Source organism: Rhinopithecus bieti, unplaced genomic scaffold, assembly GCF_001698545.2.
Source record: "Rhinopithecus bieti isolate Rb0 unplaced genomic scaffold, ASM169854v2 scaffold_65209, whole genome shotgun sequence".
NCBI lineage: Eukaryota > Metazoa > Chordata > Mammalia > Primates > Cercopithecidae > Rhinopithecus > Rhinopithecus bieti.
The window spans coordinates 708288-735699 of record NW_016826229.1 but is presented as its reverse complement, the minus strand read 5'-3'; the positions used below and the strand labels follow the sequence as shown (position 1 = coordinate 735699).

Sequence of the window (27412 nt, the reverse complement as noted above, 5' to 3'; positions counted from 1 at the left end):
GCATTATACATATTTAAATCCATTATTTGAATTGTGTTCTCTTTTTTCCTTGAGTAATTTTACCTTGAGTCTGTGTCAGTAACTAGCCATTACCTAAAATAAAATTCCATGATTGTTTGCTATAGTGGTTAGGAAGAGTTTGTTATGAAGGATTTAAAAGGAAAAATAAATATAATAGAAAGCATCACTTAAGGAGGTGGTAGTACCAACATAAGTGATTGATAGTACAATGCATGTGAAAGGCAACAATAAGGAGAACATGATACATATTTATTTGTTGAGTAAAAAAATTTGCCAAGACAATTGTGTAACAAATTTCTGATATAGTCATAATTAATGAAAAGGTACTTTTTTCAGTCAAACTGGAAAAATAATGCAAGTAAAGTCTACAGGTTTATCGGTAGCATCTATCTAGTTCCATAGTTTATATTTTTTCTAGAAAGCCATTCTAATGGTACCTCATTTTGAGGAAATTAGAGACTTAGATCTCTAAATTGATTTGAAAATATAATTATCACAAATTTAAATATTCAGTGGAATTACAAAGAAAAACATAAATGGAAAATTATAATTATATATAATATGCTTATATTTATATTTATGGAATTATAAAGAAAATATGCTGGAATATAGAGACTAAACATTGAAGGAACATGTTTTTATGCATCTGTTAATACTTTAATTTATATATTTACAAATAATTCCATTAGAATACTATTTTGGAGGTAATTTCTTACCAGGTAGAAGATATTAATTTCATTTCCAACGTCTTCCGTAGAATTAATAACTTCAGGGACTGTCTCATTGGCAGCAATTGAAATGTGGTATTCACTTGCAGAGCTTAAAAGAATTAATTAGAAGAAGAAAAATAAAACACAACAAAGTTTAACTTTTATTTGGCCTCATTATTTTCTTTCTCCATATCATGTAATTCCACAAAAATATTTGTAGGGATTTCAAATCACAGGGGAATTCATTTACCTTGAAAGTTAAAATTAAATCTTTGAGGAGAGTGAGAAGGATTATATAATTTAGTTCAATAGTCACTGATGCTTATTTGTCCCCAAAATGCTAGAATATGAGTTTTAAAAGTTAAAATTTCATTGTTAACAAGTGAGAAATTTCCATAAATTCACTTATACCATTGATACCTACTGAAAAATGAAGTTAAAATGTAATGCTGAATTATAAATAGATTAAAATTTTACCATTTCATAATTTAAAGTCCTATATTTACTGCTAAACTGAAAAGTTCAATCTTCTCCACATAGCTTCACCATGTTCTTTGGATGAACTTGGTACAGTAAAATAGCATGTTTTTAACCAGCACTTCGGTCAAGGGAAGACAAAACTATTTCTAAGTGTTTGCCAAAATTTGATTTTAAGTAAATGGAAAACTCTTGGGGAAAAGTCAGTGCATCAATAGAAGTGCATACAGAAAAATAGAAAACAGCCAACAGAATTTAAAGGCTGAGAAATATTAGCACAATCTATATGTATATCCTATAATCATGCCATTTTTGTAGTCTCCAGTTAGTACAGAGTGCCATAGATAATAAATTAAGCCAGAAGGAAGATATGGAATGTTCCCAATGCAAAAAAAGATAAATGTTTGAGACGATGCATGTTCTAATTACCCTGTTTAATTGCTATATATTACTTGCATCACAACATTTCCAAGCACCTTATAAGTATGTACAATAATTATGTGTCAATTTAAAACAGTTTTCAAATTAAAAGAAAGAAAGAAAAAAAGCATGTGAAACGGTTTAAACTAACACTTCCTGAATATATAACCTTGGGTAAATTAGCCTCTCCAAACCTCAAATTCTTCAACTGGAAAATGGAGATAGTAGTTGTATTTGAACCATAGCATTATCATGAGGATCAGATAAGACAGAACAGAAAGGCTCAATAAATGCTAGCCACCATTATTTAAAAATTAATAAAATGATAAGACTTTTAGAATAAACCAACTTGCCAATGATTCTTATACTTTATATATATATTGCACATGTTTATTTAGCAAAAGCTTGGAGTTCTGCTTAAGCAGGGAAAATTATAGAGAGAAAGTTTGTCAACATGGTTTGTGTTTGGATAGATAAGAAGTTCTTAAGAGAAAGAATGGTTTATGAATGGTGGAAGAAATAAACAGTTCTTATCAATGAGAAATGCTTTAATCTTGTGTGTCCAGACTGAGAAGACTGATCAGCTTCCACAGGATGAGAACAATGACCAAGAAATATGCTGGTGGCCACTAAGAAAATATTGTGTTTTGTGAAGGATTTTTGGGTCTTCAACTTGCATTCAGGAGTTAATACTGGACAGCGAATGCAATCTGGTATCACTAACACCTAACATTTTGGGTTATGCATTAGGATGCATGAGAATTACCTGGAAGGCTTGCAGTTTCTGATTTGGTAGGTTTCAGGTGGGGCCAGAGAATTTGCCTAACAAGTTTCCAGGTGATGCTGATGCCCTTGGCCAGCCAGGGACCACACTTTCAGAACCACTGGGTTAATAGAAAGGTATCAACATAAAAATGTAGTTTTCTCTTACCTGTAAAACTGTAGTCCAACTTCATATTTTACCGGGATAGAAATGTTTACTACATTATCAGAAAGGGTTTCAGGAGGTTCTTCGCTGTCGCTAGAAAATACACAGCACATTCAGACAAACCATTAAAATCTTGACTATTTAGAGATATTTCTAAGTGTTTGAAAGAGAAGCTTGTCCTGGCAACTAAATAAAAGCACCTAAGAGTATAATTTTTAATTATTTTTTAAATTGGGGCGAAGAAGGACATCAGAAATGATTGGTATGGTTGAAAGTTCCCAAGTTGATTCTGATGTGCAACTAGAGTTGACAATCACACTGACTTATGTTTTTCAAAATTTTATGACAATAATGATGAGAATCCCTGGGTTTAATTGTTAAAATACAGAGATTACTGGGCTTCCCTTAGAAATGTGGATGTAGTGGTTCCAACTTGGGGCCCAGGAGTTTCTGTTTTTAACCACATATCTACCCCCAGGTGATTCTTATTTATCACAGATGCGGACTTAGCAAAGATAAGTGATTAGGGTCACACAGCTGAGAGTAAATCTAAACTCTTTCGTTTTCTTCTTTAATAGTCTTTCTATACTAAGTACTTGAGGATCATATTATTTGTTAAGCACTGATTTATTCCTTTGATTTTGGTTATCACTTTAATTATATATTATGTAAACACATGTATATATGTGTACGCACACATATACATACTTCCTCGTATTAGAAAGCACATACAAATGATACAATGAGTAATGAACACTGGCTCCGGGGCTAGAGAATGGGATTGTTCTTGGACACTGATACATGTTGGTCAAATTACTTATCTGTCTTTGCCTTGGTTTCTTCATCTATAAGATGGGATATTAAATGAGTAATAAATGATGATTAAATGAGTAATAAGTATAAAGTGCTTCAGACTGTGCCTAGGACATAGGAAATATTCAGTGTTAGCTTTCATTATTACTATCACACATAACCCTCCACCAACTGACCAAGCACCTAACATACTGTCTCACAGAATGAGCATAAGAGTACTTTTTAATGACTCTGGTTATTCCCAAATGTGTAAAGTGGCTCAGAAGCAGCAGGACAGAGAAAGCAAGCATGCTGCCTTGGATTATAGGTATTTGTGTGACTCAGCTCTTAGCGTGAATGGTCCCCTCTTCTCTCACCCATTCCACACTGCAGCCTTCCTAAATCAGTCTCCATAAGCAGCAGCTCTGTACAGATGACTTCACCTCTCAGAAACTTTACTGGCTTTTCACGGTCTGTTCAATTCAGAAATAATACCTTGACTGACATTCAGTGCCTAACGTAATATGATAGAATGCACACTTCCTGCTTATTTTCATTGCTACTTTATGTATTCTTTATATTTCAGCTAAAATTGATAACCTTTTCAATTAACCTGTATATTTTGCCTGAAATGCTCCACCTAGTGCTATTCACTGAGCTCTCTGTGAAAGGCTGTCTACCCTTCAAGGTCTTTCTCAATTATCATTTCCTTGATAAAGCTTTCTTGGGTTCCCATTGCCAAGTAGATATTATTTCAGCTTCCAGTAATTTTCTGACACAGCTTTATATCTCTATAATGGATTGTTTTTATTCTATCCCAGGTTACAATAATTTTATACTAGTCTCAACCCCCTACTGCAATACTGACCCTATGTAATTTTTATATTCCTTACAGTGACTAATTCAATATCAGCGACTGATTCAATATCTTGTGCATAATAGTTGTCAAATAAATGTTTGTTGAGTTGACTTAACGTACAGAATTAATTAATCCATTAATTCATTTCTCTAATTTATTCATTTAGTCTACATCTATGTAGTGATTATAATATGGCAGGCACAATGCTAGTCACTGTGAATAAAACAGTAAAAGACACCATCTCACTGGAGACAGGTCAGTGGATAAATACAATTAGAAGAAAGACCACTGTTTCACTTTCCTTATTGGGCCTTTGCTGTTGTTATTCTGTGTGTTCTATGATACCTTTCAGAAGTTCTGACTGATGTGAATAAAGTATATTAAATTACAAAAGGATATCACAAAACTTTTAAGTCCATCTAATGATTCATTTGACCTCGATGGGCAGTCAGCGAAAGTTTTTAAATTATCAGTAAATTTTTTATGAATTTAAATGCAATTTGGCAGATATAAATGATATGCGATTATGGTATCTTCTATAGCTCATTGATTTAATCTAGTTAGATGAATCATTTCTATTAAATGAAAATTTCTTTATTTTACTAATTATTCATAAGGGTGTTTTTGTGAAGCAAAGTGGTTAATTGCCTTCCACTTCTACTGATCTCCTACAACCTGGAAGAAAGTATCAGTGAGTTTATAGAGCAAAATATTCAAAATACACAGAAGCAGCAATATACTTTCATATACTTATATTTATACACATGTAAACCCACCTTGTTGCATTTAAATAAATGGTCACATTTTCCATGAGATAGGATGTGTTAAACTGAAACAATATTTTGAAAGTTACCTATAAAATAAAAATATGTCTTTAGCAACAGATAAGAAATTGTTTACTTTGACTAAAATATTCAATTTTGATAAATGACATTACCTAAACTCAAATTATGAAGTTATTTGAGAAACATTGTCTTACAAAATGAAACCTTATTGTATCTCAAAAATAGAATAATATATAATATACATGTTCTTTTCAATGTGAATGTGTACCATGTTTTACATATTGCTATGATATGAATGTTTCCCCTCAAAATTCATGTGTTGAAACCAAAACACCAATGTGATGATATTAGGCGATGGGGCCTTTGGGCAGCTGATGAGATCATAAGGGCAGAGCCTGCATGAGTGGGATGAGTACCCTTGTAACAGGGGACTCAGAACGCTGCCTCCCTGCTTCTGCTATCTGAGGATGCATTGAAAAGACGTCTTCTATGAAGCATGAAATGGGCCCTCACCAGACACTGGATCTATCAGTGCATTTACCTTGGATTTCCCAGCTTCCAGAACTGTGAGAAATAAACTTCTGGTTTATAAGCTACTCAGTTTATAGTATTTAGTTATAGCAGCCTGAATAGACTATGAAATATGTTAAATAAAATGTATAGGAGGTCACTGGTTTGGACTGAGCTCTTGCTCTAGGCCCAACAGACTAAATAATGCTTAAGTTCCACACCATAAAGCCGAAATTGAATCACTTGTCTGAATTTTTGAGAGATGAGGAAAGTGAGAGATAATCACCAAATCCCCAGTCAAGCCAGCTTCAGACAGCATGATAAGAAAATCCCCTCTGCTTTCACTTTTACAAGGAAAATAACTTTGAAATGACCAATCAACTTTTCGTTCTGTTTCTGCTTTCTTTAGACCTTTTCTGTCTATAAAGCCAATGTCCTCTCCTCAGCTCTTCCATCACTCATTTTATTTTACAGAATAAAGTGTTGCCTGATTCTAGAACTGCAAATAAAAGTCAATTAATATTTGGAAACTAAATTCGTTCCACAGAAAAAGAAAGTAGATTAGTGGTTGCCTGGGGCTGGGAGAAAGGCTGTTGAGGAAAACCAGAGTGACTGCCAATGCATATGTGGTTTCTTTGTGGTGTGTGAAAATGTTCTAAACTCAAGTGTCAAAATGACTGCACAATTTATAATTTGGTGAATGTACTAAAATTCAATGAAATACGCACTTTGAATGAGTGAACTCTATGCTACATGAATTATCTCAATAAAGCAATTGTTTTCTAAAAAGAGAGAGATGGAAGGAGAATTTCTGAATTAAGTTCTAAACCAATCTATTTGAAGCATTCTTTTTCTTGAAGGCCAGTGACACCTACCACCTAGGAGACTCCAATAACAGAATTTCCCAGCTCCATTTTATGAGATATGTTATCTAATATAAATTAGATATGTTACATAGTATAAACTTTAAATCTTGTCTTGGTGTTCGAGTTTGCCTGTGTGAGAAATGTTACAAAGTTGTTACAATATGTTTCTGTTATTTATAAATTGCCTGGTATAACATATTGTGTACCTTATACCTTGTACAAAATACCTTATACCAGGCAATTTATAAATAACAGAAATATTTTGCTCACAGTTCTGAGGGTTGGGAAGTCCAAGATCAAGGCACCAACAGATTCAGTGTCTGGAAACACCCAGTTCTCATAGATGGTACCTGCTATGTGTTCTCGCATGGTAGAAGGGGTGAGCAGTCTCCCTCAAGCCTCTCTTATGAGGGCACTAATCCCTCATGGGAGCTCCACCCTCTGGACCTAATGACCTCCTAAAGGCCTCATCTTTTACTACTATCACATTGAGTATTAAGTATTAACATATGAATTTTGTTGGGGCACAAACATTCTGACCATAGCATATTCTAATCTGTCACAATTTTGAACTGAACATTTTTCATTTGTATTATCCTAAACTACCATTGGAAGGATTTATATGTTTGTCTTTGCACATACTACTTTTCACATTCAATTTCCACATGTATTTTATATAATCTGCTCACCATCTCTCCTTTTCTCAGGAAGGGATATCCAACTTTACATGTGATATTATGATTGGATTCACAACTGTCTTTTTGGATAGCCTAGGAAGAGAAAGTAAACAGAATCAGAGCAGACAAGCAGCTGAAATACTGAAACGTGTTCTTTCAGAATTTTCCCAGATATGTCTTGGTGACTGCCTTGCCAATACTGTTGTCTTGATTTAGCTGGAAGAGGCACAGAATTCTGGGACCAGCTGTTCTACACTCATGGAAATCCTAAAACACCACTTGTGGGTGCCTGAAAGACAAAGAATATCTCACAATCCTGCCTAAATCTTCAGTTTTAAAATGGAAGTACTAATAGCACCTCTCTCACAGGGTGATTGCGGTGGCTGCATAAAATAATTCACACACCCAAGACTGGCACAGAGCAGCCTTCATTGAATGTTAGTCATTGGAGGAATTTAGTGCAGTGGACAAGAGCATAGGCTCTGACCCGTGACCACCAGAATTTAAACCCTGACTGCACCACTGTTAGCTTTATCCTTGTTAAGATTCCTCACCTCTCTGGGACTGATTTTCTTTCAAGTGGTTTAGTCATATACTATATTTTGTCCAATGTAAAATGCCATTGAACATGAGATACGCCATTATTTTACATACCCATAAGAAGGAAAATAACACTGCCAGGTAAATAAACATGTTATCAATTGTAAAATGCAATTACAAGAATGTTAAAACATGAAAAAAAGGTTTTAGCTTTGCATCTCTGCAGTACAGTCATACCTACTTACAAAATAATTAATGAAAATTAAATAAGTGGAAATCCTTAGAACAGGGCCTAAAACATGATATGACTCAATAAATGGTTGCCATCATTATTACTGTTCTTATTGTTAATATTCACAGAAGAGATGCACTGTCAGATTTTTAGCTATGCCTCTCTGCCAGGCCATTAAATCAGCTGAGGAGGATATAGGCAATAGTTTTTAATAGAGAATAATTTTGTGGTAATATTTTCCCCAAGATTACTTTGTACATTTATATTTATAATTTTAATAATAATTATTATTTTTTGAGACAGAGTCTTGTTCTCTCTCTGTTGCCCAGGCTGGAGTGCAGTGGAGCGATCTTGGCTCACTGCAACCTTCGCCTCGCAGGTTCAAGTAATTCTCCTGCCTCAGCCTTCCGAGTAGCTGGGACTACAGGTGCATGCCACCATGCCTTGCTAATTTTTTGTATTTTTAGTAGAGAGGGGGTTTCACTGTGTTAGCCTGGATGGTCTCGATCTCCTGACTTCATGATCTGCCCGCCTCAGTCTCCCAAAGTGCTGGGATTACAGGCATGAGCCACCGTGCCCAGCCTATAATTAATATTCTTAATTGAATCCAAAATATAGTAATATATGACATTATTTTTAGGGTTGTCTTAGTCATCATGTCTCTAAGTGACATCCTAACAGATAGAGAGAAATGTCCATGAAATCTGAGTTTACAGAAAGTAGACAATATGTATAATATTAATAAGTGCATTGTTTTTAAAATAAATTGTATGTAGTATTAATTAATATAAATATACACAAAATTTTAACTCAGTGGGATTCATTTGGAGATCAGAATTAAAAGCAAAGTTCAAATTTGGAAATGCTGATTACCTCTGATATAGCATCTTACACAGATTAATATAGTTTTTTGCCAACATAATAAAAGAAACTTCTGTTACGAATCAGGAAGACACAGTTATTTAATACAAGTATCTTGCCAAAGTAAGGACTTTGCATAGAAAGGGAGATATGGCATCTTGATTTTCCTGCAGGTAAAATTGTTTTGCTCAACACAGAGGGACCTCTCTGTACCTCTGTGAAACTGTTTTGGCTTTGATTGTTGTTGTTTTCCTTGACTCCGTTTCAGTTTCAGTGGTTTAAGGATTTTGTAAAACATAGAGTTTTTATACATGAGCTATCCTTTCCTCATACGGAATCTAAGAAAAGACATACATATTTGAATAAATAAAACTTTTTAAAAAAGCTTAATACTTTCACCATTGGTGAGGACTAATGTAAAAAGTTCCTTCTATTCTTTCAAAATCAATCTAATAAAAGTAATTATCTCAGTAGCATGAAAAGTAGGCTCGGTAAATAACTGTTAAGAGAATAAATAAATGAAAAACTTAAAGTTTACCTCAATTCCTGAAAAAACTAGATTTGGAGAATAATGCACTATTGTCCTGGTGTTGTAGGCACTGTCCTTTGTATTTTTGACTGTGAGGCTAACATTGAACTTATCATTCTGGGACCGGACAATTAGCAGGTCCTTTTCTGTGGTGGCGACATGCAGGCTGAGGTCCGAGATACATTTTTCCTTGTTTCCACAATCTTTGGCAAAAGGAATCTGAAATGATGACAGGAAAGAATTTTTCAAAATTTAGCTATGCATTATTGAAAATTACCCATCAATTTGTGTAACAAAATGGCATACAGCCAAAGTAAGTTAAGCAACTCATAAAGAAAATTTCCCTGCAAAAATCTTGAGGGATTTTATACTTATCCCTATAATTTAAAGGGGAGAAGAATAAACATTTACTTACGAATGTAAATTGTGTTAATCCTTTTAAGAATGCACAGTTTTCATGGGTGCTTTGTCCTGGCTTTTGTCTGCCAGGGAAGGGCAGTTTTGAAATACAAAGTCAAGTACTGCAAGATCTAAATCTATTCAACTCTAATTATGAGATTTTTTCTCTTAAAATCAATCAAATACTTAGGAATGTCATAAAGTTCAGTTGAGAGGGTGGAAAACGGTCAAGCCACAAATCTAGAAGTTTCGCTTGATTTTTCTTCATTGACAGCCTCTCCACCACCACCATATGTAACTCACCAAGCCCTGTCCATTCTACTCCTCTTCTAAATATCTCTCCAATCCTTTCTTGCTTTTGCAGTCCCACCACCATCTCTCGCCCAAGCATTCTCATTTCCTCCCCGAATTAAAGTAATAGCTTCCCATTGGACTCCCACATCCACCTGTTTCCCTCCAACCACTCTTCACTCTGCTGCATCCTGTCCCGTGACTGAACCAAATAAAAACCTTCAAAACACCGCGCTGCTCTTTCAAAAGTTTAAAATTTGTGTAGTGGCACCAAGTCCCGAATGACATGGCCCCTGCCTTTACCTCCAGCCTCACCTCACATCCCCTCCTTTCTTGCTCTTTAGTGTCAGTCACACTAGCGAGTGTCGTTGTTTCCTTCATGCTCAGGACTTTCACACTTAGCATCCCCTCTGCTCCCGAACTCCCCTAAATAGGGTGGAAAACGCCCTATCCTTCAGGGCTCCACTGAAATGGTGCAACTTCAGGAGGGCTCTCCTGACTTCCCAGCCCAGGTGGAAGTTCCTGTAGAGCTCTGAAATCCTCCTCCATAGCATACGCTCTAATTACTACTTAATACCTGTTTCCAGCATTAGACGGTAAGTTCCAATGCCTAGTGTGTATAAGACAATCAATATATCTGGTAGGAAGGAAGAGAGAGTGGAAGAGAGGTGTATGGGGAAAAAGAATTCCCCATCCCTAATGTCTCCTCCACTGGAGCCACGCTAGTGACACCCTCCCTCTTCTCTCCCCTCACTCACTATCAGGGGTGGCACATGGACTCTAACTTTGGGAACAGGAACTAAGTGAACACAACTCAGTCCCTTTCTCTCGTTTCTATTCTCAGAGCAGCTGTGTACCCACAGGAAGCACACATTTGGCTCTACTCCATCTGACAAGTTTTACAAGGTGGGCTCCATGAAGAAGGACAGAGATGGATCAGCACTGCTGATGATGTAGGTGGTTATCCGTGGTCTAAGTCAATGCTTCAGTGTGAGGACTCTCTTTATACCTAAACCATACACTGCAATCCAGTGCTAATTAGAATAACAGGGGAGATTTCTTTCCATTGGTCCTAAATTCAAGTGAGGTGAAAATGAGTGTCATTTATTAGTTTTCTTAAACTCCAACAATAGGAAATTCGAAGGATTGGGAAAAGTCTAGAAAAGCCTAATTCTTTTTTAAAACATTTCAAATTGATTTAGGGTTATGTGTGCATGGGTTTCAAGATTTTCTTAATGTTACCAGGGCAAACGTGGAGATACGGCTGAGAAAGTTCATTATTTTCTTAAACAGCAGATTTTGTTTGTTATTTTGTTACACAGTAGAAAGTTCATTATTTTATTCATTATTTTGAGAAAGTTCATTATTTTGTTATGTAGTAGATAGCTGAGAAAGTGGATTTTTTAAAAGCAGTTTTTTTTTTTTTTTTTTTCTGTTCTATTTATCTGTAGGTAAGCTTTCTGAAAAACAACTCCAGATGGCCTGGGAGCTTCAGGACCCTTTGCCAATTACTAGAGGAAGATAAAGCCATTGAGAAAATGGAGCAAACAAGAACCAGCAACCCCTTATTACCTTTAGATCATTAACATGTCATTATAGGGCTGAAGTCCCTGCCATAGAAGAAAATGGCCACAATTTCTTGAACATATGTTGTATAAGGAAGCATGTTTATGATCTGTACTTGTACATCTGGAGTTCCTCTCTGGACATGCTTATGTATACCTCCCTGCCCCACATCTAACTCCTTAAAATTCCCCAGGTTTTCACAGCTTGAGGAGAAGGAGGTCTTTAGAGCAAGAGCTCACTCTTTTCCCATTCCTGACCAGGAATAAAACCTGCTTACCTTTTTTTTCTTTCTTCCAGTTGGTTGTTCTTTCTTTGTGACCAATGCAGAGTAGTGAAAAAACACAGTTTACTAGTGACACTAAAATATTCACAAGTTGGTATTTTGTATTTTAAAGAAATCTGACTTACGTATTCATGTACTGAGTTCGGTAGAGAATCATCAAGAACAGGCCCATTTTCTGGATCGGTAAGATTAAAGTCCAACGTTATTCTCACAGAGTCCTGAAAGTCATGCTTGTCCTAGAGAGTGAAACATACAATATATCATTGGTATCATATTTACCAGGTGTTCTGATCTTGTTATGTCTCCTTCTTCTGTCCCCAAGGGTCAGGCTTACTGCAACATTTTTGTGCATCTAATCTGACATAAGATTTCACCAGGCTTTTGCTTTCCTGGAGAGGGATTGGCATTCTGACAAGGAGCATAGGGAAATGTGGAAGTTTCAGAGTATGACCTGTTGACTCACTTCCAGCTCCTCAGAGGGCCTTGTTGTGTCAACATATGAGCTATCTACATCACAGTATAGTTTTTCTTGAGACCTCAAGCCAAAGATCATTATGTAATGCTTCTGGGAACATTTCCCACCTTCAGAAGGTCAAACATTCTATAAAATGAGTTACATTTCATTAATATAATATGTACCTAGAGCTATAAGTTTTTTTTTTTTTTTTTTTTTGAGACAGAGTCTCTCTCTGTTACTCAGGCTGGAGTACAGTGGCACAATCTCAGCTCACTGCGACCTCCACTTTCCAGGTTCGAGTGATTCTCCTGCCTCAGCCTCCCGAGTAGCTGGGATTACAGGCATGTGCCACCACACCCAGCTAATTTTTGTGTTTTTAGTATAGATGGAGTTTCACCATGTTGGCCAGGCTGGTCTCGAACTCCTGACCTCAGGTGATCCACTCACCTTGGCCTCCCAAAGTGCTGGGATTACAGGCGTGAGCCACTGCACCCAGCCAAGACTTTTATAATGTAAAATTATTTGGAAAGGATGTGAATATGATTAATATTATTAACATGCCACCAATAACAATAATCATTTGTAGTATTCAAAATTATGAGCTTTATATACATTATTGCAAATTACTTCAACAGTCCTCTAAGATGAGTAACTATTATTGTCCTTATTTTATGGATGAAAGACTGAGCCTCTAAGAGAACAAACAACTTTGCCAAAGTCTCTCAGAATGTGGAACATTTGGGATACAAATTGTACACTGGTTGACTCCAGAACAAATTTCAAAGCGCTTATTCCAAACTCCAAAACAATTTTGGAAATGTTGAAAATATTTCAGTCCTTTAAACACCAGTGCCTAGACAGAGCTTAGATACTGAATTTGTGGACAAACATAGATTGAGATGATTTTTAGCAGGTTGGAGGTAATGCCATATCTGGTTTCATACCCATTCAAATTGTATCCACATTCGAATTCCTGAGTGTTCAGTTCTGGTGAACTAAATAGGAGGGGAAACTCCAGTGTTATTTTATCAAATAATAGATTGATCTTGGTGCTGATAGAATAAGCTTCATGATAAGTATCATGAAGCATATCAACATGAAAATCACTGAGGAAGAACAAATGTGGCACAAAAGGATGCACATTTTCTGTCACTTCCCTGCCCCTAACTACAATTTTCAAAATACAGACTATGAATATATCAGTAATACAGAAATAAGTCAGAAGTGGGAAAACTGGCCTGGTTCCTTTAAAGCTCCAAGTTCACCATCAAGTCTCTAAGTCTTAATGTCAGTTACTAAAATCAGTTTCCTCATTACCTTCATGCTGCTTCTTAATTTTATCACTCTCATGTACATTTTAAGAAAATGTTTAGGAAACTCCTGCCCTCTGTTGGGAACATTCCCCATACACACAATGTCCCAACAAAACACATTTTAAATGGTTCATACTGGCTTACCAGCCATCTCTCAAGATCAATAGTTTGCTTTCCAAACCTCCCTCATCCACTAAAATTAAAACAAACAAACAAACAAACAAACAAACAAAAAACCCGAAGTAGCACAAAGCCTACAGATGATAGAAAATACCAGATAATTTTCCCCTTTGCTCTAAAGTCAAACAGCGAGATATATAGTTACATGAATCCCAGAAAGCGTACAGCCCAGCAGTCTGTCCCCCAGAGCAGTCATTCACTTATCACCCACAACTGACAGACAAGGCCCACAGAAATTCAATGTTTTCAAGTTGAAGGAATAAATGAATGAATGAAAGAAATGAAGACACGAGTAAGGTTTCTTGTCAACTAGAACACTGTGTCTTTTTCTGCCGTTCCATACTATATGGATGTCATAACGCAGACAGGGAAGACTAGAGATAGTTTTACAAATATTAGGAAATGAGAAAATTAGACTTGCGATTTTATGATAAAAATGAACAAACAAGATAAAATTTCCTTTATGACATCATAAGTCCATTTTGAAATAAAACAGTAAGAATTCGATTGACTTGAAATAAGACATCTCTACTATATTCTTGATTTGGAATAAGGCAGCTACGATATATGATTTACTTGCCAACATGTAGAAGGAGTGCTTAGTGCATTCTGATTTTCGAACTGTGATGTTCCTTTGAACTTTTCTCTCTTGAGTTCCAGAGAAAAAACTTCGTGATATTTGCCTTAGTGAATCTAGGGTGACACGGTACTGCAAATCTACAAAAATTTTAAAAAATAATTGATGGAAATGTTTATTTGAAGTGATTCTCATATTGTACAGATTATTAAATTAGCATTATAGAAAATCTCTTCGGCAATAAATCGAAAAGATTCTATTGTTCAGCATATCCACACTATAATAACAATAGTATTAGCAGTCATAAAGATAACTTTGAGGAACTCTATAGAACTGCTCTCTGAGTTCACTGTGCTTTCAGTGTTTAACTACATTTATTGTTTATAATTCTTATACACACACATATACACACATGCACACCTGCCTATCATCTAATTTCCAGACCACCACAGTAATTATTATATTTTCACTTAAAATATTCCTTTTAACTTTAGAAATGTTGGAACCCTGTTAGAATATTGATTATGCTATATTTCAATAGAGGCAAAAATATACATTAGTTACTTGTTTACAAATATAGAGATTTTAATCTATTTATATATAAAAGGACTATCTCAGCTTATGTTCAAGGAACTATTAAGGTTCAATAAAATAAGCGCACCACAATAAAGAAACTAAGTGAAATCTTACACTTTATATGAAGGCTACAAAAATCCTTATTTGATCACTTAGTTACTTTGCAAAAATTAAGTAAGACTGAAATAAAGTTACATATAAAACGCAAAAGTCATTACTTTATATTCCTACACCTCATTGATCTTTCTAGTCAGGAGGCTATTTCAGAGCATATACATGCACATATGGAACAAATCAAGGAAAACAGATTTTAAGGATTAATGGTTTTTCTCATTCTGCTTATATTTGGTTACAGAGTAAATTTTTCTTCTGCAGTCAATGGCCTTTATAGCTTTGATTCGAGCATATTTCAACATCATTAAAAACCTGCCTTAGAAAGTGGAGAACAAAGGGAGGAAGAGGAAGTACAGGCTGACCTGATGCACCTGAGACCACACACACACAGCAAGTCTGACTCTCAGAAACTAGGGTCACCTCAATGGAGCAAAGGAGCTCAGAAATGTGGGAATGGTGAAGTATTCAGGTTCTCTGCAATACCGGTCTTTCCCAGGAGGGGGCAAGAGAAGGGAGAGAAGATTCTTCGCAGAAACCCACCGGAAGGAAAACTGGGTCCATTTGGGACCCAATTTCTAAACTCTACCTCTGAATCGGTGTTTTTTTTATTAAGCCTCTGATTGTACATAGTAAGTAGGAGAGCCAGACAGAAACTATGCAGTGTTGAGGGCGCTGCATACAAACATGTAATTTCTGCTCCAGAATTGACTGGGTTCCATAACCTATTCCTTTTGCAGCAGAATTTTTTTTCAAGGTTCTACATGTTCACTGGGGCAAATATGATGTGCAGCTCACCATGGTGGGGAAAATACAATATCCTACTGGATTTCATCATGCTGGAGCAAATACATTGTCCTCTACCCAAAAGTACTTGCTATAATTATTTTGCTTACCAGCTTCATAAATCGTGTCTTCTTTAGATTTTAATTTCACATCAAAACACACTGTAGCATTTATGCATACTGTTTCCTTTCCCTCCATATGGCAGTTTTTCTTTTGAATATTCACTTTATTTGGCTCAAAATTCATGGTCACTTTAACTACGGCCACATCTCGGGACCTCCAAACAAAAACAATGGGATTACTCACATATTTTTACATGTAATGAATGTTATCAACTTGGGTGTGCAAAGTGAGTGCATGGAAGGGGGTCTACTTCGTGTATAATACAGCACTCAGGACTCCATTTATTTAATTAATCATTGTGACAGAAGAGATTATATCTGATGTTCTAAGACATGCAGGTTATATTTGGAAACCATTTGGAGCTTTTGGTTCAAACGCCAAAGATCTAGTTTTGCCTGTGATGGAAAAGAGATGGAACCGAGTACCCAGGTGAAACCCCAGAATCAACTAAATTTGGGGGATTTACGAGTTTGTTCCCGATTTGAAAGAAGTCTAAAGGTCCCTGAGCAGCTCGTAGGCCCCTGCTGTCTCTCATCTGGACTGTAATATTGTCAGTCCTTGTGAGTTCAGCTCTTCCTCTATTTCTAGGAAGGAAAAGCAAAATAACATTTGAGGCAGTGTGCTAGACATGGATGTTATTTCATTTAATTCTTAAGATTAATTATAAGAAACATCATTCTGTTTTATGTTTGATAACTGGGGCTCTGAAAGGTTAAATATTTTATGCCAGGTCAAAAGCTATTAAGAGGAAAAACCTGGGATTTTAAACTCAGTCGTTTTAACTCTAAAGCCCAGTGATGTCTACTAATCCAAAATGAGATCAGAGTAAGATCTTAGACATGGGGAATATATGGATCCTGAGGCCATTGTCTTAGATCCAAGCCAGAACAATTATTGCACATTTTTACCTGGTTTCTGCCTTGTGGCCACAGCTAGCCCCTTGTAACTACGTATCTTGTGAATAATGAAGTCACTACTTATGCTTTTGCTTTAAAAAATGGTGGTTTTCTTTTTTCTGTTAAAACAATGTACTCATAGAAAATATAAACATCATAGAAATGCATAAAGAAAACACAAATAACTTGTAATACTACCACTCAGCAATAATCACCATTAACATTTAGTACATTCGGTGGTTTTCTCTTTACAGAAGAAAATGTGCATATACATACACACATGCATACATATATATGTACAAAAGCACATCTTCATATGTATGCATACATATTTTTAAAACATTATATTACAATGAACAGCTTTCCAATATTTACATTTTTCTGAGAATATGATTTTAATGGAAGTTATTATTTTAATGGGAATAGACTATACCAGCATATGCACATACCATAATCTATGCATTCAGTCCCTTCTCATTGGATATTTAGCTTAATTTAAAAAAATGGTTTCTGAGTATAGTGGTAAATTTAACATTATTAAAAGATTGTATTACATACAGTACTGTGATGACATCTTCAATTGTACTTCTAGATTGTATCCTTACATTTTTAGGAAATTAAATCCTTGGTAAAAAGTAGGAACATTGGAATGCTTTTAAATACTTATTGATAAAGACCTTCTAATGAGTTTCAACCAGTTTACCCTTTCATCAGCAATGAAAGAACATGCCTAGTTTCCTGCTTAGTAATAAGGATTCTCCAGGCATGAAGCTATCTTGACCATTATCTACCCCACACATCCTCTCTGCCCCAGCCAGATCTTTCTTGGGAGTCAGTCCAGGTCTCATGACAAGACCCTCACTATTTGCTTCCAAATGTTCTTCCTATTACCTGTCATTTGTATGCACGCTCACTTCTTTTTAGGCATTGTGAATCTTAGTCTTTGTGTCCCAGTTTATTGGTTTGGTCCATTCTGCTGTCAATGGAGCCTGGACTATGCTAGGGAAATGACCATCATTTTGGCCCATCAATGCCTTGATTTGGGGCAGGAGAGGCCATAAATAAGTTTGCAAAGCTTTGCAAGAAGGTTTTGAAACAAAACTGGAGCATAAAACCCCTGAAAACATATTTTTAATATGAGAATTAATAAAATAAATATTTGTGAGCTAAAGGGAGCATGATAAACTAATTCAGGATTAACAGTTCAAACAAAATTGAAATATATACATTGTCCCTGACACTGCTGACTTCTGGTTTTGAGCCTTGGTTTCTGGCAAGTCCTCCCCAAAGTCCCAGCCACTCGGCTGCCTAATATTGCCTTTTCTTAGGTATCACCCCTCAGTCTTCTTTCCCCTCTAAAGTTTTTTTTAACATAGTGATTATTGTATGTGCACAATTTACTGTACCATTCTAATTTGACCATTAGTTCTTAAGCATTATGTTAAATTACAGCAAAGTCATTTATTTTCACCTCTCTATCTTCATCTTTCTTTCACTGTTTACTACTCTTCTAAGTAAATTTTTGGGAAAAAGAGAATTGAGGTATGTTTCCACCTGAATTACAGTAAACCAATGCATTAATTTAGGAGAATCAACATGCAGACTTCTCATAAGGTCACTTGGAATAGACATTTTATTTATGAAACTCTTCTTTTATATGTCTTGATAAAATTTATTATATTTTAAAATTATCATGTGAGTTTCTCATTAAGTTGATTCTTGACTTCCTAGTAATTTTTTTTTCAAACAGAACAGTTTTTGAAATAGGATATTTTAGCTGGTTAAAGCTATGGTTATTAACGTTATTGCTTACTAAATTATTATTTTATTCTTAATAAATAAAGCATTATGAATGTTTGTATCTGAAAGAACTGGGCAAATTGGGGGATGTGGGCATTTTAACAGCTGATCAAAGATATTACTTAAGATGCCTCTAGGCTTGACAACAGTATATACAGAGTCAGAGAGTGCTGCTCGATTATCTGTTTCTATGTATCAGGCCAATGAATAAGAAGTCGATTATCTCTAAAACCTTGTAAGCAACCCAATATTAGGGATGGTTTATTGTTTACATACATCCTCTGTAAGATCTTCTCTTCCCCATACCTCTCCTAAAACAGAATACCTATTTTAGTGTAAACCACATAATAGACACACCAAATTAAGAGTTCATTCTACTTGTTTCTTTCATATAGCTTCTTTGTTCTTAAGATATATTGACTCTTTCAGCTCACTCAGCTGAATAACTTGTACCTGCATAGTGGAACACAAAAGGAAATAGATACTTGGTATGACACGAGCTCCAATCACACTGGGAGCTCTGCAAGTTATGGGTGACCTAGTCTCAGATTAACAGGATGTTATTAAAATACTTACCAGAAGAGGGCAGCACCACCAAGGCCCCCAATAGTCACATCTGTCAGACCGTCACCATTTAAATCCATTTCTCCGTGGATAGACTGGCCAAAAAATTTCAGTGTCTCACCATCCCCACCTGATGGAATACGCTGTGAGAATCCAAAAAAAGAGTTTCATATGAGAAGAGTCTGTTCAAAACAGTTTCAAATAAATCTGAGAATTTAAATTGTTTAACAAAATCAAAATTAAAGCTCTTTTGGGAATCCGCCCAAGAGGTCCCTCACGTGGAGATAAGAGGAAAAATTCAGATGTTCCCAGAGGATATTGCTCTTTTTAGACTACAGATAAAATCATTTCAAGGTCACTGACACCAGAGACAGAGGGAAAAATTATATAATGTCATTTTGTCTAATCCTCAAAGGAAAGAGTATGAGTAAGTGGTTCTGTGCTTTCCGCTTCCTAGCCAATCCCATCACACAGACATATTTAAAGGTACTGGAAATCTTGAAAACATATCATATTAGGAAAGCGGGGAGGGGAGTAGAAGATTGTTCTGGGGTCAATTTGGAGTTCACTGAACTTTGTGGCTGGGTATAAATAACACATCCCATCAAATACATTTTCCAATATGTAATCTCTACTGTCTTTCAAAAATTGTCCTAAAAGTTGAGGGCACAAGAGACTCAATTCCACTCACATGTATTCATAACGTTGAGATGGCACAAATGAATATGTCTTGAAGACTGATCTGTGCACATTACCATACATAGTATGTTTGATATCTGTACTTTCTGACTTAGCATTGGTTCAAGCTGAAGCTAATGCTTTAACAGAAGTCCATGGCAAGCAGACAGGACTTACAAACCCTCCCTAAACTTCAAGTCTTCTCAGATTCTTGTTTTCCACATAAAGAACATAAAATAAGAAGCCCACTAAGGCAAACCAAATGGAAACAGTTTTCATGCTTAAACAGGTTAGGCTCATTTGAAAGTTGTTTGTTGTTGTTGTTGTTTTTTAGATGGAGGCTCGCTCTGTCGCCCAGGCTGGAGTGCAGTGGTGCTACCTCAGTTCACTGCAACCTCCACCTCCCAGGTTCAAGCAATTCTGCTTCAGCCTCCCAAGTAGCTGGGATTACAGGTGAGCACCACCACTCCCAGCTAATTTTTTGTCTTTTTGGTCTCTACCAAAAACGGGGTTTCACCATGTTGGCCAGGCTGGTCTCGAACTCCTGACCTTGTGATCTGCCCACCTCGGCCTCCCAAAGTGCTGGGATTACAGGCATGAGCCACTGCACCCAGCCATCCTCATTTTTTTTTAAGCGAAGAATTCAGGAGATATCTGCCTCATTGGTTCTATGAGCTTGACTGTTTGATTCTGGATTATCCCATACATAAGCAGCATGTCTGGTTCTCATGGAAATGAGTAAGCACATCTTCACCTATTCCTTCAAAAAGCATTTTGCCAGTAATTAAACAAATCCAACTCTAATATTCTTTTTGTTGTTTTTGTTTAAAGTTGCATCTTGATTTATCACCATTTAGAAAACAAGTTGTTTATGACAATCTATTTCATCTGACAATGATTTAACTTTCCTTTTCTACTTCAAATGCTACCCCATTAAATTTACAGGATTGACACTGAAGGAATAAAGTGGAAGAATATAAGAAAGAACCTCTTCCTGTGTTTCCTAATTCCATCATGTCCCAGTCACTAATATTGCCTGTCTCTTGTTAAGTAAATAATGTCATAAAGATTTTCAACAGAAACAAATTATTTATCAAATGGCTACAAGTGCTCTTAGTGAAATAAGCCCTTTATTCTGTTCACTATTGTTGTTATGGTTTTATGAAAAATCACTCATGTTTGCATTACATGAATAGATTTTGAGAGCTCTGTTGACTACAGAACCAAAGAGAACACTCAAATAGAAAATGAAATAATTAATATGCTGATTTCTTTTCAAATTATGTAAGTTAGAAGGTAGTGAATTCTGTTTTATTTGTAAGTAGCTGTTCAATATCTAACTGACTATGATTACCTAAAAACAGACAATTACATTCAAACTCCTTTAAATTATTTTGTTTTTATAGTGCATTAAGCGCTTTTGTAACTTGTTATTTTTCTAGTGCAAGAAAAAAATACGCTTATGGATTAGAGCTGTTAACTGACAACAAAGTACAAACAAGAATAACAGAAGTTCCCTGCAGCTTAAACTTAATATTCAGATTTATTTTTTCTAAGGATTACTTGTGAGAAAATTATAAACCTTTAGAAATCCTAATTCACTTGAGGAAAACATATCAACTTAATGGATAAATATGAACTGAATGCAATTTTATTATAACAGCATAAACATTAAATATAAAATCAAGAATCTAATTTCCTTTATTGGTTAAGTCATATAATTATTTTTGCCTTATTCACAAAGCAGTGCCCTCTATTTAGAATGGGACACACTGAAGATGTTAAACAGCATTGTTACAAAGTATTCTTTTGTTTTTTACTGTTTCAAAAAGTCAAATCCTGGAGACATGGAAAATAACAACAGAAAGGAAATTAGATACATGTATAAAATATAAAGTAATTAATCTATAAGGAGCACTTAAAGAGAATTAAATCTGGTTTCCCAATGAGGTCAGGAGGAAGAAATTAAATAACTCATGAAGTTAGACAGGTAATGCCTGGCATCGAACTGATTTATCACTGAAGGGTGGGAATCTGTAGGTTTCAACTCTTACTTGTGCATACTCTTTCCTTATAGTCTTGCCACTTCCATGATAAATGTACACAGCTCCCCCGTGATCATCTTCCAGCGGAGCTCCTATCACGATGTCATTAAATCCATCAAGATTGAGGTCTTTTACAGCAGCAATAGCAGTTCCAAAACGAGCCCCGCAAGGCTCATTTTTGTTTTCTTTTGTGCATGAATTGTGCTGCCGAGATGAACAGCACGTCTGCTTAGTAGGTTCCAGGCTCATTTGATATTCAAACCTTGTCTGGAAGAAAGATAAACAGGATATTTACAGATTTCCATCATTACTACAGCAGAGTAAAATTTTTAAAGTATACTAAATCAGTGCTATTAACAGCCATTTGTACATTAGTGGTAAGGGTGGTAAAATTTCTTTAAAACTGTGCCTATCTGAGAGCAAAGTTAGGGATTCCAAAGAGCAGATTGTAGAAGTGTGGGAGACATACTTTAATGGAATCTCTCTTTAATGCAACTGAGTGAGTATATAATTCAGAGCATCTTTTTCAGGCCAAATAATATTTAAATCCCCAGTTTGTACCACTATCCCTCCTTCACCCAATATTGTGCAAAGTGAAAATTTATTCTGCTTTGAAAGGTTTCTCTAAAGCTGCCTAGAGTTAAAAAAAAAAAAAAAAAAAAAAAAAAAAAAAAAATCCCCTAAACAAAAGTACTAGGCAAGGTGATCTAAGAATACACTTTCTTGGAAAAAGAACAAAACAGCTGGACAAAAAAAAAAAGTTGACAGGAGGAAGCCAAAAAATGATAGGAAGAAAGATATGTGATTTATTATTTAAAATAATCAATTTAGGAGAGAATGTACATATTTGGAAAAGCTAAATAAACACTAGCTTTGCTGTAAAGAGCAAAACACTCTTCTAATTAAGAAATCAAAAATTATTTAACTTAAAAAATGATGTCTAAAGTCAGGCATGGAAGACAAAATCTCACTCCAGCGCAGTGAAGTATTTCCTGGAAGTCTGCAGTGTCGCTGCCTTGAAACTCATGACTTCTCCCCCGCAACCCTATCCGATTTAACTGCTGAGGTTATTATCCACCTCCAAGCCAGAACTGATAAGCCTCCTAGCCTAAATAAGCCTTGTGGGTTTATTTAACAGTTTAGTGAGATTTACATTTACCTCCTTTATCCTATACAGTGTTAAACATAATTCACATTTTCAAGCAGAAAATATCTAAGGGTTGGAGCTACTTTATTAGAATTATAAATGGTCATTTCAAAACTGAGGGGTTGGTTGAGTGAATAAATCCTGATAGCTTCTTTGCTCTGTTTTTTCAAAGTGAGTGAAAAATTAGAACCTATTATTCAAAAATGAAGAGAAGGAGGAGATTTTACTGGATTTCTACCAAATTCAGACACCATTACCTGATTGAGAGCATACACATACACTTTTCCTTGCTCCTCTTTCTCTGTTCCCATGTACATAGGGGCTCCGACTAGAAGAATGTCAGTATTAGAATCCTTGTCAATGTCAATTGTTGTTAAAATACTGCCAAAGTAGGAACCAATCTAGGACACAAAATGAAACAAAACTGCCCAATGAACATCAGAAATTCTCAAGGAAGCTGAAATCTACATTTGTTTTACTTCTAGCAATCTAGAGAGGAGCTAGTTGGCAAAGGAAATGAAAGATAGAAATTGATGCTCCCTGAAAGTTATTTATTGGCTCTTCCATGAGGATAAAGAATATTAGTCGGTTCCATCTTTGAGGATGAACAGCTGTTACAGATTTCATTGCTTGACAGTAACAAAATGAATTTCTTTAGATTTCACTCTAACCTCTCTTTTTTCTCCACAAATCAGAAAAGGTCAGTAATATTATAGTGATTTTTTAAGGAAATAAAATTAGATAAGCAGTAGAATGCATTCCGTAATGGTTGAATATATGTTTAAATACATTATAAGGAACTGAGTTGTCCTGGAATACTGGTGTGGCATATTTCACCTCATAGTCTTGGAAGATTGTCTTCTCAATTAAATGATTAAGTGTTATCCCAGCAGCTATGGGAAATAGAAAAATATGGAAGGATTGCAGGGGGATCATCCCTTGTAGCAATATGTTTTCTCATTTAAAGATAGTAATCTGTTTAGAGAAAAGCAGAGAACTTACACTTCATTACCTAAATGCTTAAATAAGTTTTTCAAATATTATTCTATGTTTAATATTTGATGCTCTTAATAATTATCTTATTGTACATCTCCCTGTAGTGGCTTCTGTGATTTTACTCTTACACTCTTGCTTCTGCCCCCGTGGCATAGACCACTCTTTTCATATTTACTGGCTTCTTCCCCCACTCCCATTTTCTCAATTTTGGCCTCTTCTAAAGCTCAGATCTGTAGCTTTTTTCCATTCTCTTACCCTAGAGAATGGAAAAATGCTTAACCAATCCTTCTTAAGCATTTCTACTAAGGTGATTGCAAATATCATTCTGTCTTCCTTCTCAAGGCTTCAGTTCTACATTTCTAGACATTGCTCCTAGGTATGTGGGCAAAAGACACTGCCTTTTGAGTGCACTTTTCTCACAGGCTTTTGAGGGGCTTAAGGGGTCTTTTTAAAAGTTGAATTAATTATACACATAAATAAAATAGAAGATCTTGTAACACTGGGTTTTCCTTTCCACATGGCAATGGTCAACTAGAGCTCAGTGGAATTTTACAAGCTGCCCAGGGCCATGATTCCCACCACTTCCTGTATTTTTTCACCCAGCAGCTTTACTCATTGACTTTACCTATTTTGATTTTACTTTACTGGCACATGCAAATATCTGAATTTGTGCTTACTGTTACAAGGAACATGTCTAGAAGCCAAACATAATTGTTAAAAATACCTAAATTGCTTGAGGTGTTGACATTCTAATCATGGAGCCACCTTTCTTTCAGATTCCCAGGCTTGAATCTGAAATCATTCATGATTTAAATCATTCATGATACTCTCCTCAACTTTCATATGTAAATTTTCATAAAATTTGACACTTCCTGTCTTGTAGACAATTAATGGAGTGATAATGGATCTAAGATGTCATCTAAAATGCTTCATTTTACTATTGTCAATTTCTTCTTATTGATATCTGTCATGCCCCTTCCTTTTCCATTTTTACTGCTGATGTCTTATTTTACGTTCTTCTTACCTCCAGTTTGAGCTGTAACAATAGCCTTACTCTAAGGCTATATTTTCGGAGTATAAATGTGGGCAAAGAGTTAATAAAACCCTTTCACCTGATACATGAGGATCTGACCTTTAGTTATTCTAACTCTGTTGCCCTGGGAATCTGCTGAGGCTGGGATTTCAACTTTACCACTAAGGCTAAGCTGTTGCTTTTACCCCGATGGGGTAAAAATAACCTCTTATTGGGATATTGTATTCAGGCTGTGTAGAACTATAAATGATTTATAAGTACCTGATGAAGATGATATAGTTTTGACTTCCTTGTAGCTAGCCTGCCCTTTGTAGAGACCCTGGAAGCTATGCCTATGGTGCTGTCATAAAAGACACTGCTCCTGCGGGGCATGGGGCTAGAAAGCCAGTGCAGTCTGTGGACATGACTAATGTGAGTATCCCTGCACCTGAGCTTTACTGCTGCAGCTCGGACTCCTGCAGAACAGGAGGGCTGATGTGGCCCTGCCCCTCTAGTCTAGAGAGTTGGAATATTTAGTGAAGGCCAAGAAGAACTCCTCTCCCACCCTCTGTAAAAGGACTGTGGAATAAAGTTAATAAATCCTCCTTGTAGAACTGTTGAAAAATACAGAAAACTTTATTTAGGATCAAAAGTTCCCCAAGCTATCACAATTCAAAAATAACAACAACAAAAAGCATGGTTAGATCTTTCTTTCAGTTAATATGTGTGTGTGTGTGTGCGCGCGCGTGTGTGTAAATGTTTGCATATTTATGATGTTTCTTTCAGTTTATATATATACATATAAAAATGTTATTTCATGTGTAATTTCCCAAGCTTCTTTTAATATTCAATACCACCTAATAAGAATTTTCCAATTTTAAATATTACAGCCAATTTCCCATTACCTCCAGGATAAAATCCAAGCTCTTAATTTGCCATTCAAAACCTCACATAATATGAGTCCATGTTATCTTTTTAACTTTCTCTTTCACTGCTCTTCTTACCTATCTATATTCTATCATCCCTTGTAGATTCAGCCCAAATTTCCTCTTCTAAGAAGGTTTTCTGCACCAATCCTAGCTTAAAGTAATCTCATCATATTCTGACTGTATTGTCTGGGCCACTGGTAATTTCATGCCCCTTAATGTTTTGGATCTCTTTTCTTGTGTATGTATTTGTATGTCTGTATCTACATCTATTATACATCTTTTTTTTTTTTTTTTTTTCTGAGATGGGGTTCCACTCTTGTTGCCCAGGCTGGAGTGCAGTGGCACAATCTCGGCTCACGGCAACCTCCACCTCCCAGGTTCAAGCGATTCTCCTGCCTCAGCCTCCCTAGTAACTGGGATTACAGGCATGTGCCACCACAACTGGCTAATTTTGTATTTTTAGTAGAGTTTTTTTCTCCGTGTTGGTCAGGCTGTTTAGTAGAGTTTGGTTTCTCCATGTTGATCAGGCTGGTCTCAAACTCCTGACCTCAGGTAATCTGCCCGCCTCAGCCTCCCAAAGTGCTGGGATTATAGGTGTGAGCCACTGCGCCCAGCCTATTATACATCTTACCTCCACCCCTATCCAACATGAAGACAAAGATACAGACACTATACATCCTTCCAAAGAACCTAACACGGGGCCCTGTTCCCAGTTGTTACTGAATATGTGGATAATGCATTTTTAAAAGTTTAGGACAATAGACAGTAAACATACATAGAGTATGAATACATTAATTTAAATAAAACAATATTTTTCAAGTTTACCTGTTCTCCACTGAGTGTCTGGAGAATTTTGATGTTTCCATCTTCCATCCTGTAGATAATGACCTGGCCTGTATGATTGTACCGAGGCTGTCCAGCAATATAGAGCACATCTCCAGAAGAAGCAGTAGCAGAGTTTACAGTGTAACCTAATAAAAGAAAGATTCCAGATATACCACCTGGACCCTTAAAGTCTTCATGTAATAAATTAAAACTTTAAATGACCAAGAGAATCATTTTTATATGGTTATATTTTGAAAATAATATTTTTTCTTCAGTGCATGTAAGAATTTGTTTTGGTGGAGGCTTTTAATATGCTCTCTATCTACCACAATTGCTTTCTCCGGAGAATCTATTTTCCCCAATCTGAGTTTTCATTATTTAAAATCACAAATGATACAATAATGATGACACACACACAAAAATTGCACATCCCCACCCCATTTTATAATAAATCGATATATATGTCTGAAAATGGGCAAGATGGCTGAATAGGAACAGCTCCAGTCTCCAACTCCCAGCGCGAGGGACACAGAAGACCGGTGATTTCTGCATTTTCAACTGAGGTACTGGGGACATCTCACTAGGGAGTGCCGGACAATCGGTGCTGGTCAGCTGCTGCAGCCTGACCAGCGAGAGCTGAAGCAGGGCGAG

The 27412-nt window shown here is 36.0% G+C and overlaps 1 protein-coding gene across 1 annotated transcript in view; it reads right to left on the bottom strand.

Moving 5' to 3' along the window:
- Nucleotides 1–27412, bottom strand: part of ITGA1 (integrin subunit alpha 1) — a 178435-nt gene that overhangs the window by 22658 nt on the left and 128365 nt on the right. The window contains exons 12-23 of the mRNA XM_017863360.1: nt 26762–26907; nt 23257–23400; nt 21862–22119; nt 19142–19272; nt 15857–16023; nt 14277–14413; nt 11872–11982; nt 9217–9426; nt 7058–7138; nt 4984–5060; nt 2560–2649; nt 738–840 (exon numbers count right to left, since the gene is read on the bottom strand). Coding sequence (XP_017718849.1) covers nt 738–840; nt 2560–2649; nt 4984–5060; nt 7058–7138; nt 9217–9426; nt 11872–11982; nt 14277–14413; nt 15857–16023; nt 19142–19272; nt 21862–22119; nt 23257–23400; nt 26762–26907 — 1655 coding nt within the window. The remainder of the gene's footprint in view (nt 1–737; nt 841–2559; nt 2650–4983; nt 5061–7057; nt 7139–9216; nt 9427–11871; nt 11983–14276; nt 14414–15856; nt 16024–19141; nt 19273–21861; nt 22120–23256; nt 23401–26761; nt 26908–27412) is intronic.